The following is a 24,423-nucleotide window of genomic DNA, read 5'->3' on the forward strand; positions in this document are numbered from 1 at the left end:
CAGCCAAGTCTGACCAGGTCAAAAATGAGTGCCAGTTAGTGGGACCGTTGAACATTTTCACATATAACTTTTTTTTTGAATATCAAACACAAGCAAGATAAGATGCAATTGATGTGATCCAAGTACCATTGAATTCAAGGCATGAGAGCATATGGTTATATTTGCTACCATGCAATGGTTATATGGTTATTTTTTTACACATTAGCGACGAAAAATATTCATCATAAATAATCAAAGATTTTATGACGAAAAATAAAAATTTCATCATAAATATGAGATAATTTACGACATAATATTTTCATCATAAATAATCTATATTTTTTTAATTTTTAAATTTTTTATTATTAACGATGAAATATTTTCATCATAAAAATTTTGGTATTAGCGACATAATAACTTTATTCATCATAAATATGTTAATTATTTATGATGAAAATTATTTCATCGCTAATAGTAGAGTTTTTAAAATTTTAATTTTTTTTTATTTTTTCACATATTAGTGACAAAAAATATTCATCATAAATGATGAGTATTTTGTAATGAAAAATATATTTTTCATCATAAATATTTTGTTATCTACAACATGAATTTTGTATTGTAAATAATCTTTAATTTTTAAAATTTTTAATTTTTTTAAATATTATCGATAAAATTTTCATCGTTAATAATTTTTATTTACGACATAAATATCATTTTCATCACAAATAAGATAATTATTTATGATAAAAAATTATATCATAAATAATCTTTAATATTCAAAATTTTAAAATTTTTTATGTTTCTTCAAATATTAGTGACAAAAATTTTTATTCATAAATAATAAATATTTATGATGAAAAACTATTTTTCATCGCAAACACTTGTATTATTTACGATGAAAAATTTTTCATCAATAATATTTAAAAATTTAAATTTAAAATAATATTTTATTTTTTACGATGAAAATAATCATCACAAATTAATTATATTTATGATGAATTTTTTTTATCGCTAATAATATATATTTACAATGAAAATATAATATCATCATAAATATTTTTTTATTAGCGATAGAAATTTTGAAACATTGTAAATAGTGTTATTTACGATGGAAATTTTTTTTGTCGTAAAAAAATTCATCATAAAAACTCTTTTCTTGTAGTGGTCATTCGTCATGTCGATCGATTGTTTGGGTACCTTCGACTGCACCTCTGTGGTTTTAGCCACCACCAATGGCAGCCATGCTGGCTTACTTGTCTCAAGGAAGTGGGAAGCAAAAATCTCTTATTTCGTCGAGAAAGAAAGAAGAAGGAAAAAAAAATAAAAAAAGAAAAAAAAGGAGAAGAAAAAAGAAAGTTTCTCTCTCTTTCTTTTCTTGAGATCTTATGAACTAGTGGAGGGTTCAAGTATTTAGGTAAACCCAGATTAATTGGTTGACCTTAGAAGGGGTCTTGGATCTATAATATTCTGGTGTTTCTTTATTTGTAATCACATATAATTTTTATATTTGATTCTGATTATGTAGAGGTGTAATTGTCTGTACAAGAAGATGTCGAGTGAAATATCTCGACCCCAAATTTATAGATCAAGAAGTAGATCAATTGTTGTGCTTGGCTTTGAGAGTGATAGAGATAAGAATCTTTTTACATGATCATCTATATTTATATTTTGTACCATGCATGATGATTCTAGTTCTATTTGGATATATAATTTTTTATTATATATGTATCACATGTTGACTATTTTGGTTGATAGAAATATGATATCTGATTTGTGAAATTGAGTAAGATATGTAATATAAATTATCGAATAGTGAATTAATTACGTAAGAAGATTTGGACTAGCCATGATATGAATAGAGGGTCACTGGCCAAATAGTGACACCTTGGATTGTTAGTTATGGGATGAATCATAGATATTTTGGTTTGCTACCATAGGTCAAAGCATGGATATTCTACTTTGTCATACGGATCGAGCATGAATATTCTAGTTTGCCATTATGGATCGAAGCACGATTATTATGGATTGCCATTAGGAAATGAAGTGTAGTTTATATATAGTTTGCTAGTCATGTACTGAAGCAAGACTATGATTAGTCCAAATTAAAAGACAACTATTGATTTAGAATATATTTCTTACTGCAAGGCCCTGGAGGAAAGATAATGAGGTCGATGTTGAATCAAGCTGAAGAGCTGCTAAAAGTCAGGCTGATATAGACCGCGAGGGGATCTACAAAACAAATCCTAAAACCATCAGGATATCTTTTGATTTAAGACCCTCCGAGGCTTAAGTTAGTTAGAATCTTGAGAACAGATAGTGAAAAGTAGAGAATTGAAAGGTAAGAAGAGTGAATTTGTATGGAAAGAATGAGAACTCAATTTTCTTTAGTGGAGGAGAGCTAAAATGAATTCAGTAGAGTTGTGGCTCTATGAGTTCCAACTTACCTCTCAGAGATATCCTGTCCCTCCTTATATAGAGGGGGCATGCTCAGGCTGTTAGGCCATTAAAAGAGTTTGTTAGACCGTTAAAAATCTGTTAAGCCGTTAGTTTATTATAACAAAATGACTGGCTATATGAAGATCGTAAGTTGTTCATCCATATCAAGATTAGCTGTAATATAACAAAAGATAGCGATAGTAAAGCTGTACAGTAACTGATTCAGTATAGCTAATTTTCGGTTACATCAATTCATGACCAATGTCTCTATTTGCAGATCAATAGAAGGCTGAGCTGATTACAATGTTCCATCGAGAGCTAATTTAAATCAACTCAAATCAGTATGCAGTCAAATTGAAGGTTAAATTAGATCGACATTTCACCGACCTATCGACCTAAGCCTGAAATAGACTTGGTCAATACAATTCTCAGATCAAAGATATATTAGCCCTTTTGATGATACCATATGGCCAGAGGTTGGTTAGCTGCACCAATAATATTAATAAATATAAATGATAACTCACACGAAATAGTTAGTGATATTTATGATGGATTTGTAATAATATATAATTCATGATATATGTATTTATGTAATTGTTGAGTTATATTCATGCCTGATATGAGATTTTGTGACTTATGATTTTTTTGTGATAATTGCTTATTCATTATTTTTGAATTATATTATTATATTGGTATATGTGTGATTAGATTCTTATTGGAATACAAAGCTTACAACTTCAATTTTTTGTTTCCTTTTAGAGTCATGGGATGCAGAGCATTAGATGGGTTTGAGTATTGAGTTTGAGTGATGGAGTCATTTTATAGGTCTTGTATGATCTTTAAGGCATCTCTCCAAGGTTTATGCAATCGTATCATATGATCAACCCAAGTGATGGGTTAGGGACATGACATGCTCAGAATGCTCAAACTTCTTTGGCCAAAGGCTAGGATAAATCCGAACTTAGTAACTGCTTGCAAGTCATAGTCTTTTGCTCTCTTAGCCACCATTTAGCTTTCAGAGGACATTGATTTTGTGTACTCATCAAATGTATGGTTACTAAGGAACAGATATAATATTATATCAGCAACATATTAAGGATTCTTTTAATTGGAGAGAACAGAGGAAAGTGTGGCCCATGAAAAAAGTAAAAAAATACTTTATGTTTGGCTGGAAATTTCAAAGAAGAGAAATCAAAAAATAGCTTTCTTATGGGAATAAGTTTTCCATATTTTGTGGAAAAAAAAAATCTATATGAGATTTAGAAAAGCTATTTTTCCACTGGTTGGGAATTGTGCTAATTTTTTTATCAAAAATACCTTTAAGCCATCATGATTTTCTTAACAAGTATTTTTTAATAATTAATCTTAAACAATTAAAATATGCTATTAAGAATTACCACAATATAAATAATTTATGATAATTTTAATATAAAAATATACTACTAACTACTAAAAATTATCAAAATATAAACTTGTCCTATTAAAAAATGTTAGAACTCCAGAAATTCAACCCAATAAATAATTTTAATAGTAATATTAAATATTCAAAATATTTTTAGATTTAAAATATTTAACAATAGCTACTAAATATATATTATGAATTATGGTAATTTAATAGTTAAAATATTTGAAATAGCTATGAAAAATGTAGTTCATAGTCCCTTTTTTTAGTGTCGAAACTTCAAAACCTCCAGATTTTGATGTTCCAAGTATCCTATTGTAAAAACTATATATGTCATGTATTTTCCTTATGGTAAAGGAATAACAGATGTTTTACATAATTTTTTCCGAAACATACATGCTCAATGAAATATAACTCAATTTGTAAGTATGCATCGTATGCCGTGTTTTAATAGTCAAGCAAAATATATAAAAAATATTTTTTCAGGCATCATGTACCCAGAGATATATCAGCTTTATCTGGAAAATATTCTAGTATAAGATAAGATCTTCCTACAAACCAAAGGAGTCCGAGTCCTAAGCGAAACTTCCTTCTGAGGATCTTGGATTGTTTGTTGCCCTATTGCTCCTAACTCAACGTCCCTTTCCTGGCTGGACCTTGAACGCCTCGTCTGTGGTTTCTTCTTGAAATGCCGGACCCACCAAAAGAAATAGGAGAAGGTCGAAAGAGACAAAAGCGCGACGCCGGCGATGTCTGCGCTATGCCGAGTGCTGCCTGCGCCGAAAGCCATCATTAAGGTGAACATGTCTCCAACCACACAAGCCTTCAGCAGAGCCAACCTCACCTCGGCTCGGAAGATGCTTTGATTCAAGAGCAGCACGATGATAGCTATCGACATCGCGAGAGCGCCGTCGTTGCACGCAACGAAAATAATGTATCGAATTGTATGTGTGTCGGCCAACACCGGATCCCCAGCCTTAGATGAGTGCGGTTGAGTATCATTCTTAGATGAGTGCGGTTGAGTACCATTCACAGATGATAAGTCTCCCTGCCAGAAGCCGCCGGGTGGGTTTAGCCCTGCGGTGTATGTAACAGAGGCGGCGAGGGTGGCGAGGATCATGAGCCAACCTCGCATCTCCTTGACCCATTCTTCTTTTAGCTTGAGCTCCTCTTTTGCTCTCCTTTCCTCCTCATCTTCCCCCTCCGGTATGACCACCGTGTCGCCACTAGCGGATGACAAGGGGCGTGGCTGCAATGGATCGTGGATTTCGGTTGCTGCCGCACTCTGTTTGTGTGTCATTAATGGAAGGTCTGATGGGGGAGGAGAAGAAGAAGACGAAGGTGGCAGCGGCGGAGTTATCTTGTTTTCATCGAGTGGAAGAGTCACGGGCAAAGGAGGTAAATTCGTGGGCATTTTGAGGCTGGGTCGTTGTGTTGGAGAGGGAAGTATTCCGAGGTACGGGGAAGAAGAAGAAGACGAAGGTAGCAGCGGCGGAGTTATCTTGTTTTCATCGAGTGGAAGAGTCACAGGCAAAGGAGGTAAATTCGTGGGCATTTTGAGGCTGGGTCGCTGTGTTGGAGATGGAAGTATTCCGAGGTATGGGGAAGAAGAAGACGAAGGTAGCAGCGGCGGAGTTATCTTGTTTTCATCGAGTGGAAGAGTCACAGGCAAAGGAGGTAAATTCGTGGGCATTTTGAGGCTGGGTCGCTGTGTTGGAGATGGAAGTATTCCGAGGTATGGGGAGGAAGAAGACGAAGGTAGCAGCGGCGGAGTTATCTTGTTTTCATCGAGTGGAAGAGTCACAGGCAAAGGAGGTAAATTCGTGGGCATTTTGAGGCTGGGTCGCTGTGTTGGAGATGGAAGTATTCCGAGGTATGGGGAAGAAGAAGACGAAGGTAGCAGCGGCGGAGTTATCTTGTTTTCATCGAGTGGAAGAGTCACAGGCAAAGGAGGTAAATTTTTGAGTCTGGGTCGTTGCGTTGGAGATGGAAGTATTCCGAGGTATGGGGAAGAAGAAGACAAAGGTAGCAGCAGCGAAGTTATCTTGTTCTCATCGGGTGGAAGAGTCACAGGCAAAGCCACAGGCAAAGGAGGTAAATTCGCGGGCATTTTGAGGCTGGGTCGTTGTGTTGGAGATGGAAGTATTCCGAGGTACGGGGAACTTCTGCTTAGGTGGTTGTGATATATATAAGGCTTGGAGGCTTGGGCAGCCCGTCTTCTTTTCAGACCATTCTAGCAATTAGGGCTGAGCACGCGCCAGATTCAGTTGGATTGAAAAAAAAAAATATATTTGGGCAGCCCGCCATCTTTTCAGACCATTCTAACAATTCGAGTTGAATATGGATCGAGATCATTCAGATTAAAAAAAAAAATTTATCCGATCAAATTTAATTAAATTAAAAAATATTCAATTCACTGTCGATTGTTTATCATATATAAATCATTTGAAACCGAAATAAACGATTTATCATAGATTCGGACGGATTGTATCGATTTAAGCTTCAATATTAATCTAATATTAATTTTAAATTTAATATTGATCCACTTAAATTTATTTATTTTTTTATTAATTTAATATAAAAAAATTTAAATCTTATAAATTATAAATTTTAGATTTATTTTTGAACCTATACAAAATAAAATAAAAATATGAAAGATTTACTCATATGAAAATAATTACATTAAAGCTTTCATCTTATAATTATCTTAAATTGACGTGCTTCCATCAATAATTCAATATTAATATTTTTATGAATCCAAATAGATGACGAGGTATTTTTTTAGAATAAAGTATTGATGTCTAAACGATGCCGTCTCAAAAATAAAAATTAGTTTATAAAATACTATATCGGTTATGCTCGATTTCATACGGATTAAAAGTGTAGGAACCGAATCCGATCGTAAATAATTAATTTTTTATAAATTTCAATCCGATTCTATCCGATTTATGTCTTTCATCGAAATCGATGTTTATTGGATTAGATTGTATGTATTTTTTTAAATTTCAGTTATTTACCGGGCTCTACTGATAATAATTTTATTCTATTTAGTTTGCGTGTGCTACAAGGTAAGAGAATTTTTTTTTGTTTTTTGTTTTTTTTGTGGACAAAAGGCGACGGAAGTGAGACACTCCGGGAAGGTTGATCTATATATTAGTCATATATATATTAATTACTTGAACCTCACTGCGATGGAAAATTCCCATTGACTGATTATGTGATTGGAAGTCCGCAGGGCTATTTGGGACCATGTGTGATGTTGTGGTCTTTTGAGGAAGCTGCAAATGTCACGAAACTGATTGGAATCTGCCAAGAAAATAAAAGCTAGAACGCCAAGCAGATTAATTCGGAAGCATGTATGACCTGGCCGAGCAAGAGGCCGACATATGTATGGAGACTACAGTCACTTACAAGGAAGCTTCGAAGAAGTCGGACAGTCATATCAATCATGCTTTGATCGAAGAAGATGAGGGAAGACCGAGTCCATCCTTAATTCGAGATACTGAGTGGGTGCTTCATGGCTGCGCGCTCCCCACCAAGTGAGAAGCTCTTTCCAAGTCAACGCACTGACAGTTGAAGCCATTTCACCAGGATTCAGAGAAAAGAGAAGCTTCTTTACCAAATAGTAAAGGGACCGAAGGAAGGTGTTTAAAAAAAAAAAATAATCTTTTTTTTTGGTAAAAAAAAAAATTCTTTGAAGAGTTGTTCGACAATACTTAGCATGAGATGCACAATAAAGGCAGTGGAATGATTTAAGGTAGGAAAAAAGGCTTCGCCCATTCAGTCATTCAAATTCACATACTGAAAGAATCTGATTGCTGTTATACTTGATGGCAGATTGACATACGACATAAAGTGTTAAAAACCTAGACGACCTTAAAATGGGCGTGGACTTGTCTAAACAACTTGAAAACTATTGCTGGAGAAAGACCGTGCATTCAAGCAAAAAGCTACCCGAGGAGGATAATGGGAACTTGGGTGTAACAAAGTCGTTCCGGTGTTTGACCTATTTGGCAGGGCATTAGAAAGTCTTCTTCGTAAAGAGAAGAATAAGTCTATGATTACAACGCTCGGGCTTTCTTCGTTCCTTCTATATATGTATATTTTTCTGTGGAATTCAGAGGTACCAAAAAAATGATGAGATATTTATATATGTAGTTCGTATCATAGGAGTGCTTTCATACTAGCCAAATTATGAGGAGAAAGAATGGATTGTGATAAGGAGATGCTGGTTTTGCAAAGGAAATTCCAAGACCATTTAAAATTTAAAATAAATTATGGTGATACTCCTTCAACTATTTATAATTTGCATTTACATTCCAAAAGTTCTAATTTTTTAGCCAATTAGACTTGAAAACTTAGATTTTTGTTGCAGTGTGGTCTAGCTATTTAGTTTCATCAAAATCCATGAACATATGACAAGCACATGAGATAATTTTAGATAGAAAATACCAGCAATATCATTATTGATAGAAAATACCAAAATACTCTTATTTTGGTAGGAGAATGGAAAGAGATCACGTGGTGAGCATGTGACCCATTCAATTGCTCTTTCTTATTGCATACCATCCGATTTCAATCCGGTTAAAAGAGTGAAGAGGAGAGAGTGAAGGGAGAAGAGATTATTGAGAGAGTGAAGGAAGAAGAGAGGAGAGACCAGAGGAAAAAGAGAAGAACCTAGAATTTCACTGGCTTTAAGTATGAACTCTCCCCAAGACTCCTTCCAAAGTTTCGGCCAAAGTTTTCATCCACTTCTTATAGGGTGAACTGGACTGGATATTATCCATTCAGATCTATTTTTGTATCTGAATCTATCCGAACATGGATAAAAAATTTAAGCATCTAATTAATATCTATATTTGAATCAATATTTATCAAAGAAAAATGAATATGGATATGGATGACAATCATCAGACCCGTATTTGAATATCCAATTTTACTTATAAATATTTAGTTTTATATAGCAATCGTAAACTTTAAAAATAATATATATATAACTATATTAATATGTTATTAACTTGATTTACCATCACTAAGTACTATCTTTGATTTCATGATTATAAAGTTTAATTATCTGGCTTATATCCTATTTATATCTATACTTCTTGTATCCAATTTGTATCCATAACTATTTAAAATAAATATAAATATAAATTTTTATATCTAACTAATATCCATATCCGTATTCATATTCGTTAAATAAAATAAATATGGATATGGATATATTAAAGCTGATCTGTATTAAATTTGATTTTAACCTTATAGCTTCCTACTATTTTCTCTAACTATGGACTGAGGGCTCCATTGAAGATGTCATAGACCACAGCAAATTTCGAGCATCGGTTCTATGGGTGCTTCATGTACTAGGTTAGAAAAGATTTTATTTTTAACTATTTTTTTCCTAGCGGGGGATCTCTCACAAATCCCTTGAATATGATCACAAGAGGTTTATTGGCCTTGAAATGAAGCATTAGAAAGTTGTATGGGATGGTTAATATGAAGGATTTCACCTAGTAAACAACCATAAATATGGCAATAAAGGGAGGTGCCAAGTATAACTTTTAGAAAGTTTTAGGATGTACATGAAAATCATGAAATATTAAAGAGCCATCTTTGTAATTTTTTGATATTTTTTTTATTTTTAAATAAGAGGGTAAATTCATAATTTAATAGTTGAATGGTGTTAGATCTTTGTTAGATGGCTAGGCCATATTGTAACAAAAATCTAAATTTTGGGATCAAATAAAAATTAATATTAAAATATTTTATGATATAAGTGTAAATTGCTAAAAGTTGAAGGAGTGCTGCTATAATTTATCCTAAAATTTACTTCTCAAGTGCACCTCCACTAAATCTATTTGAAAGATGATAGTCTTAAGACTATGTTATGATAAGAACACCAAAATTATACCTTACGCTGATGTGCTACATCGCACCAATCAAATTTCTCATTTCTATGGGCCTTATTCATCATCTCAACTCGAATTGTTCCTATAATGCATCACTGATGTAATGCACCTGGTGTAAGGTATAATTTGCCCTTTGTTGTATCCTTTGGATACAATGGAGATGTTTCGCGGTTGTTGTCTTGCTACATGAGCATGGGATCAACTAATGATTGCTATGTGGAAGGAAAGAAACTGGAGAGTTTTCTTAAACATGATCATCTCCCAATAAGATCCCACACTCCAATCAAAACTCCTTTAGAAATCGTCATCCACTATGTTTGCCCAAGAACAAGCTGACTCATAGAAAAGTTTGTAACAGCTTTGCAAAACATCATTATAACCTAAAAGATAAGCTTTCCGATGTTTAACCTATTTGGAAGGGCAATAGAAAGTCTTCTTTGTAAGAAGAATAGGGTTATTGAAGTTAACAATTGACTACGAACTCATATTGACATTCTTTGTTCCTTCTATGAACCTTTTTTTTAAATTCGGAGGTACCAAAAAATGATGATGTATTTATATATGTGGCTCATGTTACAAGAATGCCTTTATTCTAAGAAAGTTATGAGGAGAAAAAATGGATTGTGATAAGAGAATGCCCACTTTACAAGGGAAACTTTGAGACCACTCAAAATTTAGAATAAATTATAGCAACACATCTTTAAAAGTTCTTTTTTTTGCGATTTACACTTACACTTCAAAAGTTCTTTTTTTTGTTAATTAGACCTCAAAATTAAGGTTTTTGTTGCAATGTGGCCCAATCATTTAGTTCTATCAGGATCTATGAACAAATGACAGTCACGTGAGATAAATTTAGATAGAAAATACTACCCTTGTGGATGGAAAATATCACAATACCCTTTGTTTGGCAAGAATGGCAAGAGTTCAAATGGTGATTATGTGACCTTTCCATTCCTCTTTCTTTCTTATTGAAAAGAGGCTTTTCAATCTAGTTTCAATCCGGTTAAGAGAGAGAAAAGGAGAGTAAAGGGAGAAGAGGCTGCTAAGAGAGCAAAGAGAGGAAGAGGGAGCGGAGTATAAAGAGAGGAACCTAAAATTTCCATAGCTTCAAGTATGGGCTCTCCCCAAAGCTCCTTCCAGAGCTCCTTTCAAAGCTTTGACCAAAGCTTCCATCCGCTTCTTCTAGGGGAGACAGTGGATAGATTTATCCATTTGGATCCATTTTTTATATTGATCGCTGTCGTAGGCGGTCAAGAATAAAAATCAACTCAAACTATATAGATAGGATGAGTCGGGATCGTTTTCACAGAGATTTAGGGTGATTATCTTTTTTATTTTTAAGAAAAAATAAAAAAGAATTGATTGTAGAAGGATTAAAAAGAAATAGAATAGCAAAAATTAAATTAAAAGTATAAATTAATTTATAAAAAAAATAAGTCAGAGAAATAATCCAGAAATTCCAAATCCACCATGTAAATTAGATTTATTTATTTTTTTTATGTTACAATATTAATTCTTGTGATTAATGTATTAGTATAGCTTATTTCTAAGGGATACGGACTGTATTAGTAGATCACAGCTCGTCCTACCAGAGTATCAATTATCTAAATTTAATTACAAGATATAAGGTTTAATCTAACATACCACGATCTATCTCTCCTAAATACGTACCGTATACAGGAATCACAGCACATCAGTGAAGGGTATAGGCCGTGTAGGCTAAATCAATACCTCAAAAAAATAAAAAGATATGAAATAAAAGTATAATTTAATTACATAAAAATTAAATACAAGAACGAAAATAAAAATCCGTTTACAGGTTTCATCGTATTTCTGGATTGAAGGGATTTAGCCACGAATCAAGATCTCTAGTTCCATATTCATCCTTTCTCTTGGATCCCTAAACCTTCCTTATTTTTTTATCTAATTTTTCTTTGCTTTTGCACTGATTTTTTCTCCCTCTACTTTTATTCCTAGATTTTCTATTTATAAGTAAATTTTTTACCTTTTTTTAGTAGCAAAAGGAGTCCTAAAACCCTAAGAATTCGTATTATAACCGTAGAAATTAATTCTGACTGTCAGATCATATTTTGATCGCCCAGATCAGCCCAAAAACCATTGATCAAGTCATTCTTAGGGTTGGATGCATTCTCAACCATCCGATCATACCTCAGATGAATTTTTGGTCATTGATCAGTGCCTCTGATTTTCTTAACACAGTCGGGATCGATGCTGGCCATTGGATTAGACTCCAGATTTATTTTCGACCGTCAGATTGCGCAAAGAGGTTTTCACCCACCGTGGACCGTGTTGTGGACCGTGAAACTGTTCTGTGGATCATGCCCCTGAATCTGTGGACTGAGCGACCGGTCCACCATGCACCGAAGGTAATAAAAATTATTTTTAAGGATATTTTGACTCGATTTTCGCTCTGATTTTCATCTGAAAAAATAAAAAAAAATATGTATTAAATTTTTTAAAAATTTTACATTATTTTGATGCTTAAAAGTGCTTAATTAAATTAACATCTATTTTTCATAAATATGCTAAAATCTAATTTATTCATGAAATTAGATTTTTAAGAAGTGTTAGCATCATAAATTATCAAAAATATTTTTAAATAAATATAAAAATATATCACTTATCACACCCCCAACTTGAACTTTATTTGTCCTCGAGTAAAGAAAGAATTTAAAATTAAGTACTGTTTAACTTAAAATTTTAAATTTTATCAAATAATTTTAAAAAAAAATCACTGATATCCAGTAAAGCATGAGTGAGGTATGTCATTGGAGTACTAATACTAATCAATGTAGGAGTTAAGCTAAAAATACTAAATATTTTTTGAACTTTTTCTAAATTATCCTTACTTTTATCTCCAAATCATTAACCTTATATGGGCAAGTATATTGTTACTTTCATATTTCATTTATTATTATTATTTTTTTAAATATTGTACTGCTATTGAGTGTCTTAACCCCTTAAGCTTTTTGTTTGACCTATGTAGTGAGTTTTTAGTCAATGACTCCCAAACCAGATGGCTTTAGGGCACTAGGTATAGAATACCTCTCGGACCTACTTGCTCGAATCAAACAGTCTACGAGTTAAAACTAACTTTACAATAAAGCTTCTTTACCCTTCATACCTTTTGATACGAAACTCAATGCTTGCTTAGGTAAAGAGGCCCGATTACTCAGCATGAAGTATTTAAAATTTTTTTTCAATATAAAAAAATATATAGTTACCCTACACAAGCTCATAAGAAGTAAACTCTTCTTTGATGTTAGTAAAAAAATTTAGAAATACTCAAAAAAAATTATTTAAGTTCTAAACTTAACTCTTTATTGAGTTTTCTTAATACTTGATTCCTCGATATCTCACAAACTCTCTGGTCTGTACATCAATTTTTTTTTTAAAATACTTGATTTAACTCGATTCTTAAGCATAATCAGATGCTTAAATGCTAAATATTAACTTACTTGAGGACTTTAGAAATTTAAAAATTTTTATTATTTTCCCCTCCAACTTAATCGACATTGTCCTCAATGGAGTAGAAAAAATGAAAGGTACATAAAAAAAAAGAAAAAAAAAGAATAGATGTCACCTGATCTAGATGCTTTTTCAAAATTAGTTCTCCCCCCAACTTAGCCAATATTATGCTCAAATTTCTTCAAAAGATACAAAGCAAGACTTGATTAACTTAAACAAAATACAAAAGAAGGTAAAAGCAAAAGCTGAAACTGGGTTGCCTTCCAAAAAGTGCTAAGTTTATTATCTTCAGTCAGACCAAATTATTGATAGATGCTTCCACATAGAGCGATCCTTTATTCCTAAAAGAATAAAGATCAGTTAAAATAAAATAAAAAAAATTGGGTTGCCTCCCAAAAAGTGCTAAGTTTAACATCTTCAGTCAGACGCTAAAAGAGTGCCTATCCTATTCCTGCCCGAATCTTAACATGGGTCTGTAATTCTCTATGTGATTTAGGTTCTTCCTCAAGGTATTTTCTACTTGGGACATTATGTGACTCATTCTCCTGATAACTAACAATTCTTCCTCTATAATTAGATCCAGGTATAACTTAAGTACTAGTCAGGGTTTTAAGAGACCTAGATCTATATACTCGATGTGCTGAGAAAGTATTTCTGGATCTCCTATTATTGCCTCTTCCTTTTTAAGCAGAGGTTCAACCAGTGTCATGAAGGGTTCAACAATTAATTTTAGGTTTAGCTGAGTGTAATGGTCACAAGGTGTTGATACCTCATTATTATCATCAATTTTGGTATCTTCTCCAGTTCTTCAGACCTGAATGTTCTCAACTGATTGAACTAGTCTTTAAGTTCTAGACCATTTTGAGCTCTAGGGTCATCCTCTAGTTGGCTTGATAATCTATCATCTTCTAGTTTACTAACCGTTATAGTTGATTGGCCTAATTGTTTAAATAACTGGTCAGTGATTTGCATAAAATTATTGAGAGTATTTTTAATATCTGAGATTGATTGCGCTAAGACATCTAGACTCTTTTCTAATGTGTTGACTCCTTTCTCAGGATCTAAATCTGATTGATTATTCAGTATTTGGTTGGGCCTTAGATAGGGTTGACAAAAATTATGGGCTCCTAATGTTGCATCTTATGACCATATAAAATTGAGATGACTTTCTGACCCTAGGTTATAGATTGGTGCATAAGGTTTATTTATGTAGCTTTCATTGAATGTATTCTCCTGTATGAACTCAGTTTGGGTTGGTTTCGTCAAATAAGGACACTCCTCCATAACATGATCTGGTGCATCGCATTCAATGCACATGGGTGCTAGCACTTGGTTAAATTGGATATGTCTTTCGAATTCTAAGGCTTCAATTCTATTGGTCAAAGTTGCAATTTTAGTGTCTTCAAATGCCCTTGAATAAACGTATGCATTTTCAATTTCAGTGAATGTAGGATGTATGTTAATCATTTGAGAGCCAATTATAAAATTATTAGTCGAGGATCTAATTCTAGACAGTTGGACAGAGCTAATCGGATAATATAGGTCCAGCAGGGTTCTAGGTTGTCTATTAGAATTCATTTCTTCTTCAGTGACCTTATAAGCTTATAGGCTTTAGATTATGTCTGGCAATCATCGTTTTGTCCTAGTAGAATTTTTTTTTTAATTTTAATATATGAGAGAAAAAAAAAGAAAAAAAAGAGTTCTAGAGATGAGAGTCCTAAAAGATCCTAGACTGATAGATGAGAGAGTTTTAATTAGATTTAATGTTCATAGATTAGTAATCAAGTCATACAGTCAATCCTAGCTAAAGGTAACCCTAGATTTAGACAGCTCCTAACTGTCAAGGTTGCTTTTGAGCACTTTAGGTAAAAGACTAGCCACTCAACTGGCTAGATAAGTGTAAGGTTGGTGGGGATCCCCCCGTTGCTTTTCTTAAATACCAATTGAGTTGGTCAGGTAAGCGAACAAAATTAATAAAATAACCATGTTCCTTCAGGATGTAGTTCCTAAACTACTTTCCTAGACACCAGTCAAACTGACTAACCCTAACCTGATCCAACTCTTAGGATCCCTTATCCTATTGAGCTGGAGAGTCCTTAGGGGCCCACGTCTAATTGATTTTAAGTTAAGGTTTAGGTCAATACAATATGCAGGATGGTGGTTTGTGGGCTAAGAAAGGGTGATGAAATCTCCACCTTATCTTGTTTAGGATTTGTGCCCTTAAGATATTTTATGGACTTATGCAATGCAAGAAGAAAAAGGTGGACAGATTTGGTAGTTAGTCAAAAGTAAATTGATTTATTTCACTTTTTAGGTTTTGTGATTAAGTATCTAATTTCTTAAGTAGATTATGAGGTGCCAATGTAGAAATTTTTTTTTTTATAGAAGAAAGTAAATTTGACAAAGTAAGTAAGCAAGTTAGAAAGCAAATAAAAAAAAACTAAGAATAAGACTAATTTTTTTTAATAAAAAAAATAATTATGCCTAGATCCCTAATAACGGTGTCAAAATTTGATCGCTGTCGTAGGCGGTTAAGAATAAAAATCAACTCAAACTATATAGATAGGATGAGTCGGGATAATTTTCATATAGATTTAGGGCAATTATCTTTTTTATTTTTAAGAAGAAATAAAAGAAAATTGATTATAGAAGGATTAAAAAGAAATAGAATAGTAAAAATTAAATTAGAAGTGTAAATTAATTTATGAAAAAAAATAAGTCAAAAAAATAATTCAAAAATTTTGAATCCATCATGCAAATTAGATTTATTTTCTTTTTTATGTTGCAATATTAATTCTTGTGATTAAGTTATTAGTATAGCTTATCTCTAAAGAGTACAGACTGTATCAATAGATCACAGCTTATTCTATCAGAGTATAAACTATCTAAATTTAATTACAAGATATAAGGTTTAATCTAACATACCATAATTTATCTCTTCTAGACACGTACCGTATCCAGAGATCACGGCACGTCAGTGAAGGATATAGACCGTGTAGGCTAAATCAATACCTTAAGAAAATAGAAAGATATGGAATAAAAGTATAATTTTATTACATAAAAATTAAATATAAAAAAAAATAAAAATTTATTTATAGACTTCATCGTATTCCTGGATTGAAGGGATTTAGCCACGCATCAAGATCTCTAGCTCCATATTCATCCTTTCTCTTGGATCCCTAAACCTTTCTTATTTTTTTCTCTAATTTTTTCTTGCTTTTCCACTAATTTTTTCTCCCCCTACTTTTATTCCCAGATCCTCTATTTATAGGTGAATTTTTTATCTTTTTTTGGTAGCAAAAAGAGTCTTAAAATCTTTAGAATTCGTATTATAACCGTAGGAATTCATTCTGACTGTCAGATCACATTTTGATCGTCCAAATCGGTCCAAAAATCATTGATCAAGTCCTTCTCAGGGTCGGATGCATTCTCAATCGTCCGATCATGCCCCAGATGAATTTTCAGCCATTGCTCAGTGCCTCTGATTTCCTTAACACAGTCGAGATCGAAGCTGGCCGTTGGATCAGATTCCAAATTCATTTTCGACCGTCAGATCGTGCAAAGAGGCTTCCACTCGCTGTGGACCACGCTGTGGACCGCAAAACTGTTCTATGGACCGCGCTCTTGAATCTGTGGATAGAGTAGCCGGTCCACCGTGCACCGAAGGTAATAAAATTTATTTTTAAGGATATTTTGGCTTGATTTTTGCTTCAATTTTTGTCTGAAAAAATAGAAAGAAATATACATTAAATTTTTCAAAAATTTTACATTATTTTGGTGCTTAAAAGTGCTTAATTAAATTGACATATATTTTTCATAAATATGCTCTAATTTCATATTTTTTTAAAATTATTTATTTTTGCAAGAAAATCTAATTTATTCATGAAATTAGATTTTTAAGAAGATGTTAGTACCATAAATTTTTAAAAATATCTTCAAATAAATATAAAAATATATCACTTATCATATATCTAAATCTATCTAGATCCATGGAGGGACTCAATCTTCCTTTATCTTCTTCAATTGAGCATAATTAATTTGACTATTTGACTTCTTCAAACCTTCTTATAAGTGATCGGTAGTCTCGATGCATGTTCATCAAGTCTATAGTCACTAACTTGGCAACTAGTCCTCCAACAACTAGCCTATTGGTGTTTGGCAACAAATTCACAGGTTGTAGCATCCTCCATTATGAGCCAATAAAAGAATTATTTCAATATTACTCTAAAATATATTATTCTCTCTATCATGCCCCAATCTAATGGCCAAAGCTGAGCATGTGATAGATGGCTACATATCCATAGGGTTTAATCATATAGGATATGTAAGGACTGCATTATGATTTATATATATTCACATCATTCCAAACTCAAACAGTGGTAGAAACAAGTAATCTAATGTAATTATCCAAAATAAATAGTCCATAATTATTTAATAATAATGAATATATAAGAATAAGTCTAATCAAGTTATTCAACGAGACCCTAATCAAATATCTTTTAAACCCTAGGCTTCTCACAATTTGATCCCAAGCCTCATCTATTCCTCGACATCTAAAAAAATAAAAGAGAGAGAGAATAAGATTTAAAGGCTAGAAAAGTTACCAAAACCCCTAGTTTGATTGAATATATTGTATGAGCAATATAAATATTTAGTTTTCATGATTTTTTGGAAGAACATACTAATGAATACATCAAACATATCATATCTATCAACATATATTTTAAGATATATAATGCATTCAGCTAAAGTAAGTTTTCAAATCAACTATGGATGGACCGTCCACTCTTACTTTCCTAGTCATTACAACTATGGCCACGATCGGCCTGCAGCAAGTCCTAAAAGAGACTATATCTTAACTACAATATGCTGTTCATTGATCATTTACCAGTGATTGTCGCACTAGAAGCCTAGAAGGAAACTAACTCTAATATCATACAAAAAATTATACTTCTATTAGCATGCGCTAGTGATCAGGTCCAATTGGCTAGACAGAAAAGAAAATTAATTACTAGCTACAACATGCCGTCAGCTGTCATGCACCCATTTTCACCCCACTAGAGATCTGGAAGGAGACTAGATCCTAAGCCTATGTGATCATAGTCAGACTAAGAGTAGCAAAATCAACACATAACATATTCAAGATCATCGCATTCATCGATGCAATAAAAGACAGTTCATGCCTAAATAAAATGCATCATAGTTGATCCAATATTTTACAAATTATTTCATGTAGCAAACATAAAAATATCTAATTTAAGCAAAACATAATATGTTAATTTCCAAATAATGGAAATTCAGATGATATAGAATAATAGGGGTAGTAGTAACTTACCATTTCTGCTCTACAATCTCTTGAAATTCACTAATTAGGAAAATCATCCAATAATCTAGAATAATCAAGAGTCTTATTAGACTTCTATAAGGCATTATATAACTTAAAATGTCCTATGATAGGGTCTACCTTGTGCATGTATAGACTATCGAATCTAGTCTAACATTGAGGGGTCCCGACCATCAGTTAGATCTAACAATTAATTATCACAAATATTTCACAATGAGATGGAGTTTATGGTTACCTGAATGTAAAGGAATTAGTCTCGATCATGCCTCCTTGCTATCTAGATTTGGGTTTCCATTTGATTAGATGAAAGTTCATGGGTTAGATCTAATTTATCAATTAAGAAAAAATTAGAATAATTAAAAAAAATAAGACTTGATTTGGGTCAAATCAAGTTTGAGGTTTGATCCATTGGTGATGTGGATAAATCACTATATCTACTCCATACGTCAGGGCAGATGAAAGAACAAAAAGGGAGTGAAAGAAAGAATTTATAGAAAAATAATAATTGAAGAAGAGAAAAATGGGAAGAAAAAGGAGAGAAATTAGAAGATGATGAAAACAGTAAGAGAGGAAGAGAGGGAAGAGAAGTGAAGAAAGAGAAGAGGTTAGAGATGATTGCTGTTGTGTTTGATGGCAAATTGACATACCAAAGTGGCTCAAAAGGAGAATCATATATTATTTTCTCTCTCTTTCTCTCTCTCTCTCCAAGAAAGGGCTTGATCTTCCCCCATCTTCTTCAATTGAGCATAAATTGTAATAACCCAGATTTAAAAAAAAAAAAGAAAAAAAAAGAAAGAAGAGAATGGAAGAGGACTCCTGATAGAGTCCGTCTTCCCTCTTTGAATCAGAATGGGATTGGGACTCTAGGAGCCCTAAATCCCATCTATAAATTTCCTCTTCTCTATCTTAAGCAAGCCATGAAAACATCAGGCTTCCTCTCTCTTCTTTCTCCCTCTTTTCTTTCGTTGGAATCGTTGATTGCCTTCACCGTGCCCACCGAAAATCAAGACCGGAGATGCCACCGGGACCAAGGTAAGGTCCTAATCCTTCCTTCTGTCTCTCTTGCTCATCTTCTCACAACCCCAGACCTCGCCGTCGGCCATCGGCTTTGCTGGAAATAAATTCCAAAGAAGATCCCCTGTTTTCTCCATGTTACTTTATTTTTTTTCTTTCCGTCACTGTTTGCCGTCGTCGGTCACCAGACCTGATCTCTCGATGTCATCGGGGACTGCTCCACTGGTCGGAGTGGTGGTCGGTTGGGGGGGAGGCCCTTAGTTCGGGAACAAGGGGGAAGAAGGACCTCCCCTGTTCCATGAAGAAGAGAACCACACAGGTCCTCTGCTCCCGTGAAAGGAAAAGAAAAAGAAAAAGGAAAAGAAAAGGAAAAGAAAAAGAAAAGAAAAAGAAAAAAAAACAAAGAAAGAAAAATAGAAAAAAAAATTCTCTCTCTCTTTCCTCTCTCCTCTCTTTACCTTCTCTCTCCAATTTCTCTCTCTAAATTTTTTTTTATTTTCTCTCTCTAGACCTTTTATCTCTTTTTATGGATTTTGTCTCTCTAGGGTCATTCTCTCTCTCTGATTGCTTTATAGACCCTAGGATAAATTTTAGATGAAAATATGATGACCTGAGATTGCTCCAAAATACGTGCAGTAGATTGGATCCCGATCCGATCCTTATTCGAAATTGATAATATCGATCATGGTTAATCCATATTAAGTCATCCTGATATGATCTCTGATGATCTCAATCATGATTGCCACTTTTGAAGGATACGAAGATTCTCTCTCCACTTTCTCTCTCTACTTTCTCCCTCATGACCGACTTTCTCTCTTTAAGATGGTCTATGAATCCTGTACCGAGTCATGCCTTCATCTTTTAGGGGCTCATATTGATCCTAACAAGATGATCCAAAGTTACTTTGATATTCGTGCTGTATGTCAATCTCATTTGATCATATCAAGGATCTTTCAAATTCATTATTAATGAACTCTATTGATTGATCTTGATCTAATCTGTGCTTCACAATTTCTTGATCAAGTCACTTAAATCTAACCCTCAGATCAGAGACCCTGAATTGCCCTGGTATCTGGATGGTCCGACACATCCGATCAACAGTCCTCTTTCCTTATGATTTAATCTTATTATATTTATGGAATAGAAATTGATGATGATTTGATATTTTAAATAGGATTAGTTGATTCTTCCAACGAAGTTTGAAGATCTAAGATGAATGAGGTAAGTGGATCTTATGCTCCTTATTTATTTTTAAATCTCTATGATTTTCATGCATATGATCTTTTATTGATGAAGTCTTATTTTTCATAAAATAGAGATCAGCATATGTGATATGAAAAAGTATATTTTATTATGAGCATTGATTGCATGAATGTATTTTATAAAAAGTTGCATGATTATGAAGCATAAAATTTTATTATTTTTCCATCTATGTATATGTATGTTTTAAGAAAAAGATATAAAGATTTCAAAGGCTCTCAGATGGCTATGAACGAATTTCTTCGGAAAGGTCGACATCCGGAGCTAGCATCCACATGAAACATGACCCTGCCAGCGGGTATAAAGTTGGCACATGAATTAAGAACTCTATCGATTAAGAAATATGGCCCTATCACGGATATAATAGTGACCTTAGCATGAATATCTGAGAGCAATATTTCAAAACTTGACATGAATACATGATAAGAATGATTTATGATTCATGATTGTGAAATATATATGATTTTATGCATACATGATTGGTTTATGACTCATTTTATTATATGCTCTATAAAATACTTTATTTTATATTATCTATTATTTTTTAAATATTGTATTATCATGAAAAATTTATGTTTGATCCAATAAGGAAGCGTAAGTTCTACTTACTGGGCTAGTGTAGCTCATATTCTTTTTTATTTTTTTTTTCTTTTACAGAGAAAAAAGGTTAGGACCGATGAAGGATTTAAACTTGAAGATCTGCGTAGCAAGCTTAAAAATTTGGTAGCGAAAGTTTAGATTATTTTATGATCATGGATTCGTAGTTATTTATGAATGTTGAGATTTGGATTGGTACTTACTTTTGAATTTGGACGCTCTGAACCAATATTGGTTCAATTATTTGATGAATAATAGAATTGAATCTTTTTATTTGATAAATTTTAGATGATTATGATGGATTGACTTCGTGTTATCGTGGGCTCCATCCCTCGGTAGCATGACCGTATTATGTCCTGGATTTAGGGCATGATATTTTATGGTATCAGAGCTTAGGTTTAAGATCACTAGAAATTATGAAGTGATATCAAAACTTTATATATGATCAATAGGATGTGATAGAGTGATATCAGAGAATATGATTGAAGTGATATTAAAACTTTAATATCACTACGGACTGTGATATTTCTAGGATTATAATCAATAGAGTATGATAGATAATATCGGAGTTTAAGGTTATGATCATTAAGGATGCAATAGAATGATATTAGAACATAGGTTATGATCACTAAAGAATATGACTTAAGTGGTATTTGAGCTTAAGGTTATAATTATTCAGGATTGTGACTCTAGACTATGATCATTAGGAACATGATAGATATAAAAGATAAGATTCAATATTTGAATTTTAAATCAATAGATACTATGATAAAATTTATGCATAAGTGGTATATGATGTCTATAATAAAATTGATGAGTATATATTGGATTTCAAAGGTTGACCTAAGTATGAGAAGAGTTGATCTTGGAATGAAGTACAAGGAATTGACAAGTTATGTTGAGTATACTAGATGATTTGAAAATGTTAAACTTATATGATTGAAGATCATGATATATTTTCTAATTTCGATGATAATTGTTTGAGCATTATGAATTTTGGACTTATCTAAAGGAAGTTAATTAGGGTATGGTCTAAGAAGAAATTACATCATATGAGAGAGAAATATTTTTGAGCATTGAACCTATAAGAGGTCATATATGAAACTCAATTTTAGATGAAAAATATACTTGAATTTTATTATGAGAATATGAGATACACATCTTGATAAAATTTTTAGTTATTCAAAATATCATATTTGGATATTTTTTTTGATCTTTCAAGTTGCATTGAATTTCAAGTCAAAAGTTGCTTTTCTAAATGGATCTAAAGAATTTTGATGATTCGAATAAGAAATTAGTTTTGTTAGAGTATAATATATAGGTTATGATGAAATTTTTAATTATTTGTATTATTATCTTTGGATTAGATTCTTTAATTTTTCTTATGATTGTTGAAGATAGTAAAGTGTATTAATTATTCAAATCAAAGTTTGGATTTTTTAATTGAACTAAGATATCTTGCTAGTATTAAATTTTGAATGACTTATACGAGGGATAAAATTTTGTATGGATTTATTGATTAATATTAAGGGTTGTGATGAAGAGAGCTCTACAAGAAATAATCAAATTGATTCTACTTACAAGGATGTTGGCTTGAGTTCTTCTAGTTTGTCAAGTTAGAATTAATTTTTTTAAACAAAGAAGATTGATTTGAAAATTATCTAAATGATTGTAAGGTAAATCTAAGGTTAACTCTAATTAAATTCAGATATATTAGATTTTTGAGGAGTGATGAAGCTTATACAATGATTTCAAACATAGAAAGTGGATCAAGATTTAATTTTAATATACTATATCCAACAAATAGTAAAGACAAAGAAACTTAAAGTTTTGCTCTAAATTTTATATGAAATTTGAAAGTTGAATCTATCTTTGATTGATCTAACATACAAGGATATTCTTATCTTTTGAAAAACTTATATAATTTAATAAATTAAGATTAGAGTGCGCAACAAAAGTGTGGTGGATTAAATTGATTTAAAAAAATATTAATTTCATGATTCAAAAGATATTATGATGGAATACATTAGTTGCAAATAAAGAAGAATTTTATTGATAATGAAAGGATGCTATTGATTTTGACCTAATCTGATCATAGTCGGGCAATTTTTGTCAGTAGGTTGCTTCATTGTAGATAATGTCAAGAAATCTTAAATATCTCAAGTTTATTATTAACAGCTTGATAGTTCTTTTATTAGTTCAAATCTAAAATGCCTTGACACAGATCTCATATTTTTTAAAATTTAATATTATTACTCGAACTGATATAGAAGATTGAGGTTTTCTTAAGATGAAAGTCTATCTATTAAATTAATTAAAAAGTCAAGAGAAGAAAGAAATCGATGATTGTGAAGAGTGCCCGATGTTTGGCCTTTATTTATTTTTCTATCATAGGCAGTTTGAGACAATTATGAACTTTGAGTGGAATGTATTAGATAAATAACTAGGATATTTTAATACAAGATCAAAATATTACTGTTCTTCAAAAAAAAAAAAAAAACCCAGTATGAAGAGAATGAGTTTGAGACCTCACATAATTTTATTATATCAAAATCTTGTGAAGCAAGTACTATGTAAGGCAGACTATTAAAAGTTCGAAGATGATATAATTGAGGTTCTTTCAAAGTTATTGATCAAGCAAAGTTAATTTCGAGGATGAAATTATTTTAAGAGGGGGAGAATATAATAACCCAGATTTAAAAAAAAAAAAGAAAGAAGAGAACGGAAGAGGACTCCTGATAGAGTTCGCTTCCCTCTTTGAATCAGAATGGGATTGGGACTCTAGGAGCCCTAGATCCTATCTATAAATTCTCTCTTCTCTATCTTAAGCAAGCAATGAAAACATCAGGCTTCCTCTCTCTTTTTTCTCCCTTTTTTCTTTTGTTGGAGTCGTTGATTGCTTTCACCGTGCCCACCGAAAATCAAGACCGGAGATGCCATCGGAACCAAGGTAAGGTCCCAATCCTTCCTTCTCTCTCTCTTGCTCATCTTCT

General features: G+C 32.4%; 1 protein-coding gene across 1 annotated transcript; it reads right to left on the minus strand.

Annotated features, from left to right (window-relative positions):
* Positions 1–4,260: 4,260 nt before the first annotated feature.
* LOC140857901 (uncharacterized) lies at positions 4,261–5,958 on the minus strand. Its single transcript, XM_073257301.1, has one exon. The coding sequence runs from the start codon at positions 5,925–5,927 to the stop codon at positions 4,332–4,334; it is 1,596 nt and encodes a 531-aa protein (XP_073113402.1). The 5' UTR covers positions 5,928–5,958; the 3' UTR covers positions 4,261–4,331.
* Positions 5,959–24,423: the final 18,465 nt, after the last annotated feature.

Source organism: Elaeis guineensis, chromosome 1 (genome assembly GCF_000442705.2).
Source record: "Elaeis guineensis isolate ETL-2024a chromosome 1, EG11, whole genome shotgun sequence".
NCBI classification, from domain to species: domain Eukaryota; kingdom Viridiplantae; phylum Streptophyta; class Magnoliopsida; order Arecales; family Arecaceae; genus Elaeis; species Elaeis guineensis.

Excerpts from the sequence above, each read along its gene's own strand:
- LOC140857901 (XM_073257301.1), bottom strand. The coding sequence starts at position 5,927 with ATGCCCGCGAATTTACCTCCTTTGCCTGTGGCTTTGCCTGTGACTCTT.